Source organism: Neomonachus schauinslandi, chromosome 5 (assembly GCF_002201575.2).
Source record: "Neomonachus schauinslandi chromosome 5, ASM220157v2, whole genome shotgun sequence".
NCBI lineage: Eukaryota > Metazoa > Chordata > Mammalia > Carnivora > Phocidae > Neomonachus > Neomonachus schauinslandi.
This window is the reverse complement of record NC_058407.1, coordinates 11,961,379-11,975,948: the sequence shown is the minus strand read 5'-3', so window position 1 is coordinate 11,975,948 and position 14,570 is coordinate 11,961,379. Positions and strand designations below refer to the sequence as shown.

Below are 14,570 nucleotides of genomic sequence, written 5' to 3'. Positions count from 1 at the left end.
ATTGCTGAGGGAGGAGTCTGGCAGACGCCTCAGCATCATCAGGTGGAGGCTGGGGGAGTCAGCAGCCGGGGGCACACAACCAGCACCCCCACCCAGTCTCTCCATCCCAGGGGCACGTGGGCTTGGCTCACATGCTGGACCTTATGACTTGTGTTTCAGAGCAGGGACCCCACCTCCTGGGTCTCCCTTTGGCTAGGGACAGTGGGGGGTGGCTGGGAACTGGACATAGGACAGTGGGGACTTCTGAAGTCATCAGAGTGGCTGGCGGAGACAGACATCTAAGGGGATTGCATCCACGCTGACGGCGCCTGGTCACTCGTGGGACGTGGCTGGGAGCCACGGGGCGGGGTCACTTGGCGACCAGGCTGCCAACATCACAGTGGACAACGCTATTTGTCTTTGCTCAGATCGGTGGTCAAATCCTTCCCAGAGTAGCAATTGTCAGCTTCAGGAAGGCTCAGAACTAAGTATCAAGATGACAAGATCAAACCCATCATCTTCATTTTTTTTATGTTGAAGCCAAGGCAGATATATGTTTAATTTTAATGTATGTATGAGGTTTAAGAGAATTGCACATATTCTTAGAGTGAACAAAGTGGCTTTTGGTTTCCAGGTTTTTTTTGGGGTTTTTTTAAGATTTTATTTATTTATTTGACAGAGAGAGACACAGCGAGAGCGAGAACACAAGCAGGGGGAGTGGGAGAGGGAGAAGCAGGCTTCCCGCGGAGCAGGGAGCCGGACACGGGGCTCGATCCCAGGACCCTGAGATCATGACCTGAGCCGAAGGCAGACGCTTAACTAACTGAGCCACCCAGGCGGCCCTTGGGTTCCAGTTTAAAACAGGTAATGGAATAATTGATTTACATGAACGATTTCAAGTTGAAAGGCAGTCTGCTAAGTACTAAGGATGTTGCAAATAAGCTTCAGCCCAGAGGAAACAGCTTCAAGTTCAGCAGATCCCAAAACAGGGCGGGTAAGGAGTGGCGGGCGTCAGGGGATGGAGCTGGGAGAGCCACTCCACCAGACAGCTCTGAGGCATGTGCCGAGGGCACCATCAACCTCCGCTCCCAGCAGTCAGGAGATCAGAGAGATTCTTGTCTGGAGTTCCTCCTGTGCTAAAGTATGGCCTGAAAAATAATTGCATCTAGTTGCTGTGGAAAACAGCATGGTGTTTCCTCAAAAAGTTAAATATAGAATTACCATATGACTCAGCAATTCTACTTCTGTGTATATACACAAAATAATTGAAAGTAGAGTCTCTTTCAATAGAGACTGTATTGAAATAGAGCCTCGAGTCTCTATTTCAATTACTTCAAAATAATTGAAAGTAGAGTCTCAAATATTCTTATTTGAAATGATAAATTATCATTTCAAAATAATTGAAAGTAGAGTCTCGAGCCTGGGTGGCTCAGTTGGTTGAGCATCGGACCCCTGGTTTTGGCTCGGGTTGTGGTCTCAGCATTGTGGGATCGAGCCCCATGTCAGGCTCTGTGCTGGGTGTGGATCCTGCTTAAGATTCTGTCCCTCCCTCTCCCTCTGCCCCTTCCCCCAGCCACTAAAAAAAAAAAAAAGAAAGAAAGAAAGAAGAGTCTGAAAGAGATATTTATACTCCCATGTTCATAGTGTATGAGGTTAATCAGACACTTAGGTATTCAGGGCCAGGATCTCCAGCAAGAAAACAGGGAGCCAGGACAGCTAAGATGAACCCACACCAGCATCCTGTTTTAAGCTTAGACAAGACTATAATAGCATCCTGTTGAGCAGCCTCTGCAGGAGGGACTTCTGCAAAACATCCTGAAACAAAACAATGAACCATAAAACATTGGTCACTATCACAGTTTGAGGTAGTTAGTCTCCAGATGTCAGCCCAAAAGACCAGCAATACATGAACAATTACCTGAGAGGTAGACAGGTGATCAAAGCCCTGAATCGCACACCTTGACAGCCGGTCCCCAAGGCGCCCACACTCAGGATGCTTAAGATAGTCCGCATCGGGCTCCCTGCTCCACGGGAGGCCTGCTTCTCCCTCTCCCACTCCCCCTGCTTGTGTTCCCTCTCTCTCTGTGTCTCTCTCTGTCAAATAAATAAATAAAATCTTAAAAAACAAAAAAAAAGTTCCTCAAAAGAGCTTAAAAACTCCTAGATTGGGGGCGCCTGGGTGGCTCAGTCGTTAAGCGTCTGCCTTCGGCTCAGGTCATGATCCCAGGGTCCTGGGATCGAGCCCCACATCGGGCTCCCTGCTCCGCGGGAAGTCTGTTTCTCCCTCTCCCACTCCCCCTGCTTGTGTTCCCTCTCTCACTGTGTCTCTGTCAAATAAATAAATAAAATTTAAAAAAAAACAAAAACAAAAACAAACCCCCTAGATTGTTGTTCTTGAGCCTAAAATCTGAAGAGAACTGATGAGGTACAGTTATCATGTCTTTGAAGATTACTGAGGCCCTTGAAGAAGGTAAATCCTCAGAACTTTGCAAAATTCCAATACAAATAAGTTTTGACATGTTCATGGTAACTTCAGCCTTAATATTATAAATATTCTTAAGAGTATTTGCTCCTACCTGAGCTTTATACATGTCAGTCGATGCTCAGATTAAGTAATTCTTGGCTTCTGTTTATCTCAGAATAAGATTCGAGAAAAACAATACTCAATGCTCCATTAAAAGATCTGTTTTCAGGGGCGCCTGGGTGGCTCAGTTGGTTAAGCGACTGCCTTCGGCTCAGGTCATGATCCCAGGGTCCTGGGATCGAGCCCCGCATCGGGCTCCCTGCTCCACGGGAGGCCTGCTTCTCCCTCTCCCACTCCCCCTGCTTGTGTTCCCTCTCTCGCTGTCTCTCTCTCTGTGTCAATTAAATAAATAAAATCTTAAAAAAAAAAAAAAAGATCTGTTTTCAGGTTTTTCTCTTTCTTCCTCAAGGGGACAGTCAATATAAATAAGCCTCCAGAAAGCAGAGTATTTAAAAGCTTTTTTTGGAAGTCATCTGGCTCTTTATTATAGGGGAGAAAATTCCATTTCCTTCTACCTTTCTAAGTTCTCTATAACAGAAGACAAATTAATGAAAGAGAGCACACAAATTTATTTAATACAAATTTTATGTGCTCTAGGAGGCTTCAGAAGGAAATGAAGACCAAAGAAACGGTTAAAACCTGATTTTTATCCTAGGTTTCATCAAAAGTAGAGCGACAACAATGAAAAATAGGATAGGAACAAAAGGAGTATGAGCTGAGAATAGTAAACGGAGGAAAACAGAGTCTTCTTGGTGTCCCCCACCTTTGGAGAGAAGCATGCTCCTTCCCTCCAGATACAGGGAGGGCACTTCTCATTTGAGGGTCTTGTGGCCTTCCTCAGGGGAAATTCAAATAGTCCTTCCTGCATGTGCTATTTCTTAAATTCCTTCAATTTATAATATTCAACATGCCAAGGTACCATATTCTGGGGTAGCATGTCCTGAACCCTGTCATTCCCCCATGCGAAACTTTCCCAAGTCTCATAGTCCAAACCCCGAGTTGGTAGACTCTCCTACAACCCACAGAACCAATCTCAGTCCTGGGAAGAGGTCAGTCCTGTCAAACAGTTGTGTCTCATTTCAGGATGTGTAGTCTAGGTGGGAGTAGATATCCACCTACATTAGGCTTTTCTATGGTATGAGCAGTCAGGCATTTAAGAACAGACATTTTTCTAGAGACAAAAGAAGAACAAAGATTAATGTTTAGAACAAACTCTAAACTCCGTTTTGAGCCCAGATGGCAGTCAGTTAAGATTTCTAGATGTTGGGTTCAAAGCTTTGAGATGGTGGAGTGAGGACAGGCAGCAACAATCTGACAGATTTTCCTGGTTTGCAGTTTGAATGTCTCTGTGGGGTCACCACGTGTTCCTGTGAACTTCCATGGTGGCCCACACGGCTACAGGCGAAGGTTGTGATCTGCTGGGGCAATTTCTCAGATATTTAAATCAAATCAGCTATCCTCAGCTTGCAGGGCTTCCAGAAAAGGACAGTTTTGGTTCTCACTGCTTCCAAGGCAGAAGGGTGGGAGAAAAATTGGAAATGTTAATTTAGAGAATTATAGCTAGATATTGGAGGAAGCCAGAAGAATTCAGGATCCAGTCCAATTTATAGGTAGATAACAAAACCTTAAACTCGATGAACAAGAGTCGAAATTAGGACCCCCAATGTGGATACAATTAGCTGCTGAAACATTACTTTTCTCTCTATAGTCACTCCCATTTCTATCAAAGTTAAAGTGTTTTGTTTGCAAAATAAGCCTAGTCTCATTAACTTTGGCCTGATTATTTACACAAGTGCAGCAAGAACAGCGTTGACCATATAGACTAAAATTTTTAAGGTTGCCTTGCTGGAACTTTTAATGAGGACTCTCAAATTAGATTTAAAAGCTTCTCATGGCTAGGAAGCCAAGCCAGGAACTTGCTACTAGATTTTGCCTTCAGTACCTATAGATTTGACTGAATTCCTCTCTTCCTGGGATTCCCAAAATATTTTAAGATTCCTGGGTCTCCTAGGAAGTGACATTCCTTACTCACCTATAAGGCTGGGAAACCTGCAAGCCAATTACCAGGCCAATTTTTTCCTCAATAGAGTTTTATTAGCACTGGCTGCATGAAGACCATCTTTGTTTCTTAAAACTGTCTGGTCATATCTAATTATATACATCATTCTCAAGTATGACAGTTGAGTCAAAGCTTTAGCAATATAACCAACGTCTTCAATTAGTTCCTGTTACAAGGAAAACAGATTTTTATTGGACTTAGGCAAATAACTATATTGCCATGAAAACAAAAATAGTAAGAGGTTCTGAGCTCTGGAAGGACCAGGGAGGGAGAAAAACTAATTGTTTCATTTCTTTTCACAAAAGTATACTTTACCAAGTTGCTGTAAATTATAGACAGTTTAAAAGGAAACACATGTAATTAATTCTTGTTCTGGTTGATCTTTGATTAGCAGTTTTATGACCCCATCAACTTCATTGTTTGGAAAATTAGTCCACTCGTATGGTCTCAAAGTTATTTAAGCGATGGCTTCATTGGGCATTCTCACCTGTAGCTGATTGCAAACACTTTCAGAGGAGGATCAGGAGTAAAAACAAGTCTTTGTCTGTGAATGACTAAAGACTGTAAAATGGCCATGGATAAAAATCTGATGAGAGGTCATTCTAATGTAACTGACAAGGAACTTTATTTCAGTGACATACGATACTTCAACATAATAACCATAATTGTGACTGATTACATGATGCTGAGCACATCATGAACATCAAGAGTACTGACAAATTTCTCTGAACTTCATACAATTCTGAAATACTTATATTAATAGCATATATCCATACAAATACAACTGAATGAAAGAAGGTTATCATCACTTACTTGACAACACTTCCCATGCTGTTTATTTGAGTAAACTTAATTAGCTTAACATCTCTCACAGGGTGAGAGACAAATCCTTTGAGATTTTCCAGGGACCCTCTTTAAAATATCAAAGTTCGTTTAGGTCAGAAAGACTTTATTTCGGGGCCACCTGGGTAGCTCAGGTCATGATCTCGGGGTGCTGAGATCGAGCCCCACATCGGGCTCCCTGCTCAACGGGGAGCCTGCTTCTCCCTCTCCCCACTCCCCCTGCTTGTGTTCCCTCTCTCGCTGTCTCTCTATGTCAAATAAATAAATAAAATCTTTTAAAAAAATACTTTATTTCTAATTTGATTTTGGAAAGCTTGTCAAAAATGTCAAAAGATTTGAATATTTGATTAAATAGTACATAGATCATTATAATACTTGATTATCTATTTAATCAAAGTGACAAAAAAGTTCTTAAAGGCAAACACAGAAGGTAACATAGTTGTGAACTAACCCTTAGCTCTTTTAATATTGAGAAGGTTTGGTTTTCTTAAGTAATCAAAGACCTGATAAAGACAACATGAAGCCCAGGAAATCATTCTGATAACACACAAAACTTTGGTTCCCCAGGAGGATTCTTTAAAAGATAAATAAAAATCTTTTTTCAATTTCTTAATGAAAGCGGACCAATAATCCAAGAAAATCTGTCATTCTAGTTTTACATCAGTATACTTCTGATGTTAAGGTTCATCTTTTTTTTTTTTTTTTAAGATTTGTTTATTTGAGAGAGAGAGAGAGCACTCACGTGGAGGGGCAGAGGGAGAGGGAGAAAGAGAATCTCAAGCAGACTCCCTGCTGAGTGTGGAGCCTGATGCAGGGCTCGATCTCACAGCCCTGAGATCATGACCTAAGCCGAAATCAAGAGTCCTACACTTAGCTGACTGAGCCACCCAGGTGCCCCCATCTTTTTTTTTTTTTTTTGAAACTTACAAATAAATCTATTTAATCTTAGCAGCTTGAACACACAATAAATAAATACACACACACACACACACACACGCACACAAACCCCTAGATTGAAACACCAAAATGGCAAACCCTCTGGGGTCTCCTCCCTCTCTGGGAGTTTTGTCCTATTGCTCAATAAACTTCACCTTGCTGCCCACCACTCTTCATCTGGTCTACCTCTTCCTTCTTCGAAGCGGCGTGACCAAGAACCACGAGCACTAAGGGAAGAGCAAAAATCCTGTAACAATAGCAGCACTATCACAATAGCCAAATGGTAGAAGCCACCCCAGCAACCCTCAATGGATGATTGGATAAGAAAAATATGGTCCATCCCTACAGTGGAATATTATTTGGCCTTAAAAAGGAAGGAAATTCTAATACCTGCTACAACATGGACGAACACTGAAGACATGATGCTCAGTTAAATAAGCCAGTCACAAAAAGATGCTGCATGATTCCACTTATAGGAGTTACTTGGTCATATTCGTAAATACAGAAAGTAGATGGTGGGTGCGGGGAGGGTTGTGGGGAGGGGAGAGAGGAGTGAGTGTTTGCTGGGGACAGAGCTTCAATTTTACAAGATAAAAAGAGCGATGGGGACGGAGGGGTGTTCAGTGTGGGTCTCAGCTCCTTGATCACCAAGGGCGTGGCTGGAAGGGCCCTCGTGGTTCTCTTGCTCACTGCAAGATGCCCTTCAGTAATAGCCATCAGGAACTGAAGAGAAGGAAGACTTATTACATACAAGACCTGGAAATTACACAGCACGCCTGGGACCCACCAGAAGTTCATGGAGAGGGAGAGTGCGCACACCACAGCCTGGGGTTCTGCTTTTATGGGGGTTGAGGGTGGGAGCCTAGGGTTTTGTGGGCTCACTCTTTATTGGTGAATATAAAGCTGGGGAAGAGAAAAAAACAAGTGGCCTAAGTAGTCAGTTATGGAATTCAACCAAGATTTCTAAAACAAAGGAGCCTCGTGGGGCGAGGGGGGGCGCAGCCTGGCTCCTTAGCTAGCACAGTGTTTATGGAGATGGCCCTCTTTCAAAGTGGATGCACTGGCAATCAAAGCCCAAATCAGGCACATGTATTACAAAAAAGAGGGGCGCCTGGCTGGCTCAGTCCGTGGAGTGTGTGACTCTTGATCTCGGGGTCATTGAGTGCAAGCCCCACATCAGGAGTAGAGATTACTAAAAAAAAAATAAACTTTAAAAAAAACCCAACAACAATAAAAGAAAAACAACAATGGTGGTGCTGGACACACAACATTGTGAAAGCGTTTAATACTACTGAAGTGTATCCTTAACAATGGTTACAATGGGAATGTGGTGTTGTGCATATTGTACCCCAATAAAAAAATGGGGGGAAAAAAGCCAGTCACAAAAATGAAAAATGCTGGACAATTCTATCCCAATGAGGTACTTAGCACCCTAAAGTAGTCAAACTCATAAAGACAGAAAGCACAGCCCTGGTTGCCAGGGGTGACCAGGGGTAGTGAGATCGAGCCCGCCTCCGGTTCAGAGGGGAGTCTGGTTGGCGATTCCCTCTGCCCCTCCCCCTGATCACGCGCTCTCTCTCTCAAATGGATGAAAGGATCTTTAAAAAAAATTTTTTTAATTAAAAAAATGGTTAAAAGGGTGAACAACAAACAATGACATGGATGGATCTAGAGGGTATGATGCTAAGCATAATCAGTCGGAGAAAGACAAATGCCATATGATTTCACTCATATGTGGAATTTAAGAAAGAAAACAGATAAACAAAGAAAAAAAGAGACAAACAAAAAACAGACTTTTTTTTTAATGTTTCAAGTTTTTATTTAAGTCAGACTCTTAAACACAGAGAAAACACTGGTGGTTGAAGAGGGGAGGCGGGTGGGCGGATGGGGAGAGCAGGGGCTGGGGGTGAGGAGCGCACTTGTGATGGGCACTGAGTAGTGTACAGAACTGTTGAATCCCTATACTGTACACCAGAAACTAACACTGCATGTTGACTATACTGCAATTCGAACTTCTAAAGTTCACTAATTAATTTTTTCAAAGAGTACACTTATCTTGACAAGCGCTGAGAAATATGAAGAATTGTTTGCTCATATTGTGCACCTGAAACGAATATGACACTGGATATTAACTACACTTGCATAAAAACAAAATAAGAAACAACAAATCATAAATCCTTAGAAAGCCCGACTTTCGTGGAAAAAAAATAATAGCACCCGACCCCTTTACTAAAGCTTTGCAAAGCATTTTCATGCATGATGGTATTTGCTACCACAGCCCTGGGAGGAAAACATTTTTTTTTTTAATTTATTTATTTGAGAGAGAGACAGACAGAGACAGCGAGCAAGGAGGAGAGGGAGAAGTCGGCTCTCCGCTGAGCAGGGAGCCCAATGCGGGGCTCGATGCCAGGACCCTGGGATCATGACTGGAGCTGAAGGCAGATGCCCAACCGACTGAGCCACCCAGGCGTCCCACCAAAACATTTCTTCTCATCTCACAGAAGAGAAACCTGTGGTTCAGATGGCTGACACCGCTTGCCCAAAACCTGGGGAACCGGGGTTGGTGTTCCTTGTTTTCTTCTCTGGCTCCCGCACTGTCCCCGTTGTGGGACAGAGACGCCAGGAAGGTGGAGGGGAGTCCTGCAGGGGGCGCTCTCTGCAGGTCCCTCTGCCCGCCCTTCCAGGGGGAAGCAGCAGCTCGGAACTCTCTTGATGAGGGAGGATGCTGTTCATGCAGGGATTTCATCCTCTGCTTCTAAGAAAAAGAAGGACGATCCCTCCCTGCCCCGCCGCAACCCACTCCCCGCCACTGCAGGCCAGTGAGAAACCGCCACAAGCTTCAGTTCCTCTCCTCCCCCACTGAACCTGTATTCCCAGCAACCCTCCCCGGTTTCCTCTTAAAAGGTAGTAAAAGCTACCTTCCCTTTGTCTCTCGGGACTTGCTTGGGGTTCCCCACAGTTTGTCCCGAACTGCAATTCCTCTGCTGTTCCCACATAAACTCATTTTGCTGGGGAAATAGCTAGACAGCCCAGAGGGAGAGAAATCCTTAAACCCTCAAGTATTCCAAAAATGTAGGTTTCATCCCCAAGTTCTCCCTGTTGGCTGGAGACAGTCACATAACTTCAACCACCACGAGAACTGGCTGCCTGGTCTCAGCCGGCCGGGGGCCAGCCCAGCGGTCCGAGTCCCTGGTGTCCGCGGGGGGTCTGGGTCTGGCTGCGCCCACAATGGCCCACGGCAACTGGCGCAGGTGTCGGATGCTCCCGACACAGCTCCCCACCTCCAGGAGGTCAGACAAGTGGGGCCCAAACTCCACTGTGTCCAGGTGCTCCTTCCATGAGCGGTGGAGACTATGGGGCATCACGCAACCCTGTTTGACTATGTCGCCCCGTTTCTCACTGCACCTTGGTTTCCTTGTTTTTGGGAAGCGTACATACCTGACAGTGGTACGGAGGGGATGAAGAGAGGCAAGGTAAGGACTGTGCTCGGCACACAGTAGGTGCTCAGTTAACAAGAATTGCTATTTCCGGGGCGCCCGGGTGACTCCGTTGACGGTTGGGCGTCTGCCTTCAGCTCAGATCGTGATCTCGGGGTCCTGGGATCGAGCCCCACGTCTGGGCTCCCTGCTCGGTGGGGAGTCTACTTCTCCCTCTCCCTCTGCCCCTGCCCCCTTGCTTATGTTCTCTAATAAATTAATAAAATCTAAAAAAAAAATAAATTAAAAAAAATAATTGCTATTTCCCTGAGCGTTCACGACGTAGGGCAGGCACTGAGCAGTCACGGCGTCTGCGTGACCTCTTTCCGTCTTCCCAGCACCCCCTCAAGGGGTTGCCTGCTGTCTCGATCACCTCCACGTACAGACCAGGACACATACAGACGTTTGAGAATGAAGTCGTTTTCCCCAGATCATGAAGCTGGCCGTGGCTTCCCTACTTTTGCCCACCGATCCCCCCCCCTCATCACCATTACCATTCAGCTCTTGAATCAGACTTTAAAAAAAACAAAAACAAAACCCCACAAACTGTAGACTCAACAAGACAAAAAAGTACAGTCCTGTGTACCTTTCACCCCATTTCCCCAGTGGTGACACCTTCCTTAACTATGGTCATTCTCAAAGCAAGGCCACGGAGCTGGGTTCAAGGAACTGGATGACAGACGTCACTCAAATCTCCCTAGTTTTTGCCCACACTCACTGTTACGTCCATATGAGAGTCCTAGGACCCGTCGATTCACGGGACCCTCACGACACTCCAGACTGTTCTGTCCCTGCAAGCAAACTCCCTGGCACTAACCTTTTAGGGTCACACACTTCCCTAACTCCTGGCAACCAGTGACCTGCTTTCCATCTCTTTAATTTTGGCATTTTGAGAATATTTGATACGGTCTGTAACCCTTTAAGACTGGCTTTTAAAAAATACACCCCAGTGTAATGTGCTTGAGCCTCATCCAAGTTGTTGCCTATACAAATAGTTCTTTCCTTTCTGTGGCTGAGTGATCAGGCTCTAAAGAGAGACAGGACCTTGGAGGCCCCTCCCAACCTCCCACTGTGCCAGGATCCCCTCCAGAGCCCCCAGATGTGGAAGTTTCACCTGCAGGAAGGAGCAGCTTTTCCTCATCACTTTGCTTTTCTGCAGGAAGAGACCTACCTGATCATGGCTTCCTCGCCTCTGCCCTGTTCTTTCTGACCACTCCCTCCCTGTTTCTTTTCAAAACATATGCTGTGAACTTCTTTCCCTCTCTGTGTGGTGGGTGGGTCAGGCGACCCTGGGACTGCCCATCCGTAGTGGGCAGGGCGGGTCCCCGGTCCAGCACTTGCCCTGCATGAAGTACAGAGTCGAGTCATGGATCTGAAGGGGTGGATGGATATTTGCGGAGTACTGCAGTGGGCTGAATGGTGGTCCCTCAAAAGACATGCCCATGACCTCATCTCTGCACCCCATAACTGTGAATTTATGCGGAAAGGCCTTATGGCTTTGCAAATCCTCTAAGTGAAAGATCTTGAGATCATCACAGAATATCTGGGTGGGCCCTAAATCCAATGACTAGGGTCCTTACAAGAGACACCCAGAAGAGAAACAACAGGGAGTTGTGGGGGAGGCGGCCATGTGAAGGCAGAGGCAGAGATCGGAGGGACGGCTGGAGTCGCGGCAGCTGGAGAGGCAAGGAGTTCTCCCCTGGAGCCCCTAAGAAAGGGAGCAGAAGCACCCAAAGTCCTCTGGTGCCTGGCTACCCCCACCTGTCACCTGCGGCTCCCTCCCAGGGGCCCGCGAGCGCACCTGCACCTGCCCAGAGGCTGAAGGAGTGGGTGGATGGAGGCCCGGGGACCCGCTGCCTGAAGCTCACAGCTTTCCGTAGCAGCCAAGCCGGCCACACAGTGGTCCCAGGACCCCGGCAGTGCGCAGATGGGCTGCTGGGGTCCACGCCATAGCCCTTCTCTAAGGAATGCCTTTCCCCCTCACTCCCTCCCTCTTGCAGCTGCAGGGACATCTTGTATTCCTTGTCCTTGTACTCCAGGTGCCCCGCAAGGGGCCAGGTCTCCCTCAGCCTCTGTTAAAAGAACCAATGAAGGATCAAAAGTTTGGTGGCCTCCTGCTCCAATACCCACAGGCCTGGTCACCGACTCCCTTGGTCCTGCTTATGTTCAACTCGGGATGAACCTCCAGAGGGCAGGCTTTGTCTGACAACTGCGGACGCTCCTGGAAGTCAGCACCTAGGTCTGTGTCCCTAACCCCATTCAAGCGCACAGTGGGTACTGAGTAACTGAACAGAGGTTTCTAGGAGACCCTCTTAGTGTCCTTGCCCCGGCCCAGCCTGCCTTTCTAGCTCACCTTTCCTGCACGACTGCCACCCCTCCCCCAGCCTTTGCCTCGGCCACACTGCACTACGGGAAGCTTCTAGGAGATGCACAAAAGCTCAGTCGGTTAAGCGTCTGCCTTTGGCTCAAGTCATGATCCCAGCGTCCTGGGAAGGAGTCCTGCATCAGGCTCCCTGCTCAGCCGGGGAGCCTGCTTCTCCCTCCCCCTGCTCTTGTGCTCTCGCTCGCTCTCCTCCCCTCTCAAAGAAATAAAATCTTAAAAAAAAAAAAAAAAAAAAAAAGATGCAAAGTAGGTGCCCTTGGCAGAAGCCACACGCAGTCCCATGCAGGCCACCCGCCCGGGCAGACAGACACCAGCGGACAAGGCTCGTAGCACATGGTACTGTTTATTGCGGCGCTCAGTGGCAACATCTGTAAACCAGCGTACTGTGGTGGTGAGGGCCGTAACACATGCTAAGGCACTTTTATTATATAAAAAAGGGGCAGGGCTGGGAGCTCCATTCACTCCTTTGTGACAGCAACTGGGACCTGAATTCAGAGCTTTCTAGGCATACGTAGCTTTCATATATCTTCATGATTTGTTCAGTTTTTCTTTAAAAAAAAAAAAAAATGCCTTCTTTGCCATAAGTAAGTCTAAATGCAGCATATACAAAACAGTTAGGAATACAGGTAAATTCAGCAACCAGTGTAGACCAGTGTAGGACAAGCTACTCTCTTCTAAACGTGGTTCCAGAGGAAAGGCAGTGATAAAGACTTGGAATTTTATCATTTATTATAAGAAGTGGGGAGGAAAAGAAAATGTTTTTTTCCTTTCAAACACATCCGTGCAGGTGGCAGATTTTTAAACCACGCTGAGTCCACGGTACAGAAAATCTGCCCTCGGGCCCCAGTCCTAGAGTAGGTACAAGGTCGTGTGGGAGGGCCACCGGCCCTTCACAACGCTCTGGCTGTCAAGACTTGGGACAAGTCCCTTAACCATTAAATACATTTGGTCCCCAAGCGGGCCTGTCCCGCTTGGCCCTGAGGCCCTGTCTGCTCGGCCCAGCAGCCCCGCAGGGGCAGGGGCCGGCTGCCCTTGGCAAAGGAGGGAAGGGGCTCATTGCACTGGAGACACTCTGAAACAGGAAGGGGACCACTGTGGCGCCGCCCAGAGCGGGTGGGGAGGAGTGACTCTCCTTCCCCGCCCCCTGCATTCTGTGCCCGGCACAGAGGGGGCGTCCCGGGGCCTGCTCTCACCCAATCGCCCAGGGCCCACGGGAGTGGGGGCCGACGGGGCGGAGGTCGTGAGGTCGCCGTGTGTGATTGCCAACAGCAAAGGAGGAGGGGGAGCTGGTGGCGGAGGTGGGGAAAGGTGACAACTCTTTTGGGGTGTCGGGCTATCAAAACTTCTTAGTCTGGAGAAAAATAGATTCGTAGAAAACTCTCTTTGCCCATCCCCGGAGGCCTGCCCTCCTTGCCTCGCCATCTTGTGCTGTGCGGCAAGAGAGGGCCAAAGATCCTGCTGGTCACTCTGTTCCCGGGCCAGGGGCCCAAGACTCGGACTCTTTGGTATCAGGTTCTGGGGGTGGGAGGGGTGCGGGAGGGGACTGCAGCGGAGGAAGCCAAACGCCCTCAGAAAGACCTGGGGGCGGCGGGCGGGGAGGCACAGGCCTGAGGTCCCCTGGCCTGGTGGGACTGGGTGGGGAGGTCACGGTCACGGCAGTCCCAAGAAGGTGGAGGGGGGTGCTGTGGGGGCTGGAAAGGGGAGGCGGAGTCATCTGTCGGCCTGTCCGTCGTCCCGGGCAGCAGGAGGAGACGTTACTCGGCAGCTTTGGCCTCAGCCCCGTCCGCCTTGCCGTCCACCTCCTCGTCTGAGCAGTCGCCAGCACCTTTGCGGGCCATCCGGCGGGGCACAACAAACGGCAGGTCCCCTCGCCTGGGGACAGAGGCACAGGGTCAGCAGGGCCGGCCAGGGTGGCCAAATGCAGCTCACACACTTCAAGGCCATCTGTAGAGGGACACCAGGCCCTAACATCCTGGGGGAGGGTGGGGTGGGGGAGCAACAGGGAGCCTCAGGGACCACAGCCTCTCACTTCACTCCAAAACACTGGTGAAAACACATCCGGAAGCTGGGCCTGACTGCAAGGGAGAAAGGCCCAGAAGCGGACAGTCACCCTCTGCAAGATGCCACCCTGCACACAAACGCTCAAACTTCCTACAAAACAGGTGAAACCAAGAGATACAGAATAACTCCACCCGTACGCAAATACCAACACCTTCTTCCCGTCACGTTAATATTAAGTACGGACTAGAATGTCTGCTCTTGTTGCTTTTATGCTTAAGGGAGAGAAGTGAGAACCTTGGAGAAAAAGACCCTCTGCCTCCACCACTCGATCCTTCTTCAACGGTAACTAACGCTCCCCGACAAACGCAC

At 47.8% G+C, this 14,570-nt stretch overlaps 1 protein-coding gene across 2 annotated transcripts in view; it reads right to left on the bottom strand.

Annotated features, from left to right (window-relative positions):
* Window positions 1-12,527: 12,527 nt before the first annotated feature.
* The window catches only part of MYH9 (myosin heavy chain 9), a 91,239-nt gene continuing 89,196 nt past the window's right edge, over window positions 12,528-14,570 (bottom strand). For both annotated transcript variants that reach the window (XM_021687398.1, XM_044915335.1), the window contains one exon: window positions 12,528-14,072. In XM_021687398.1, coding sequence (XP_021543073.1) covers window positions 13,955-14,072 — 118 coding nt within the window. In that variant the 3' untranslated portion in view covers window positions 12,528-13,954. The remainder of the gene's footprint in view (window positions 14,073-14,570) is intronic.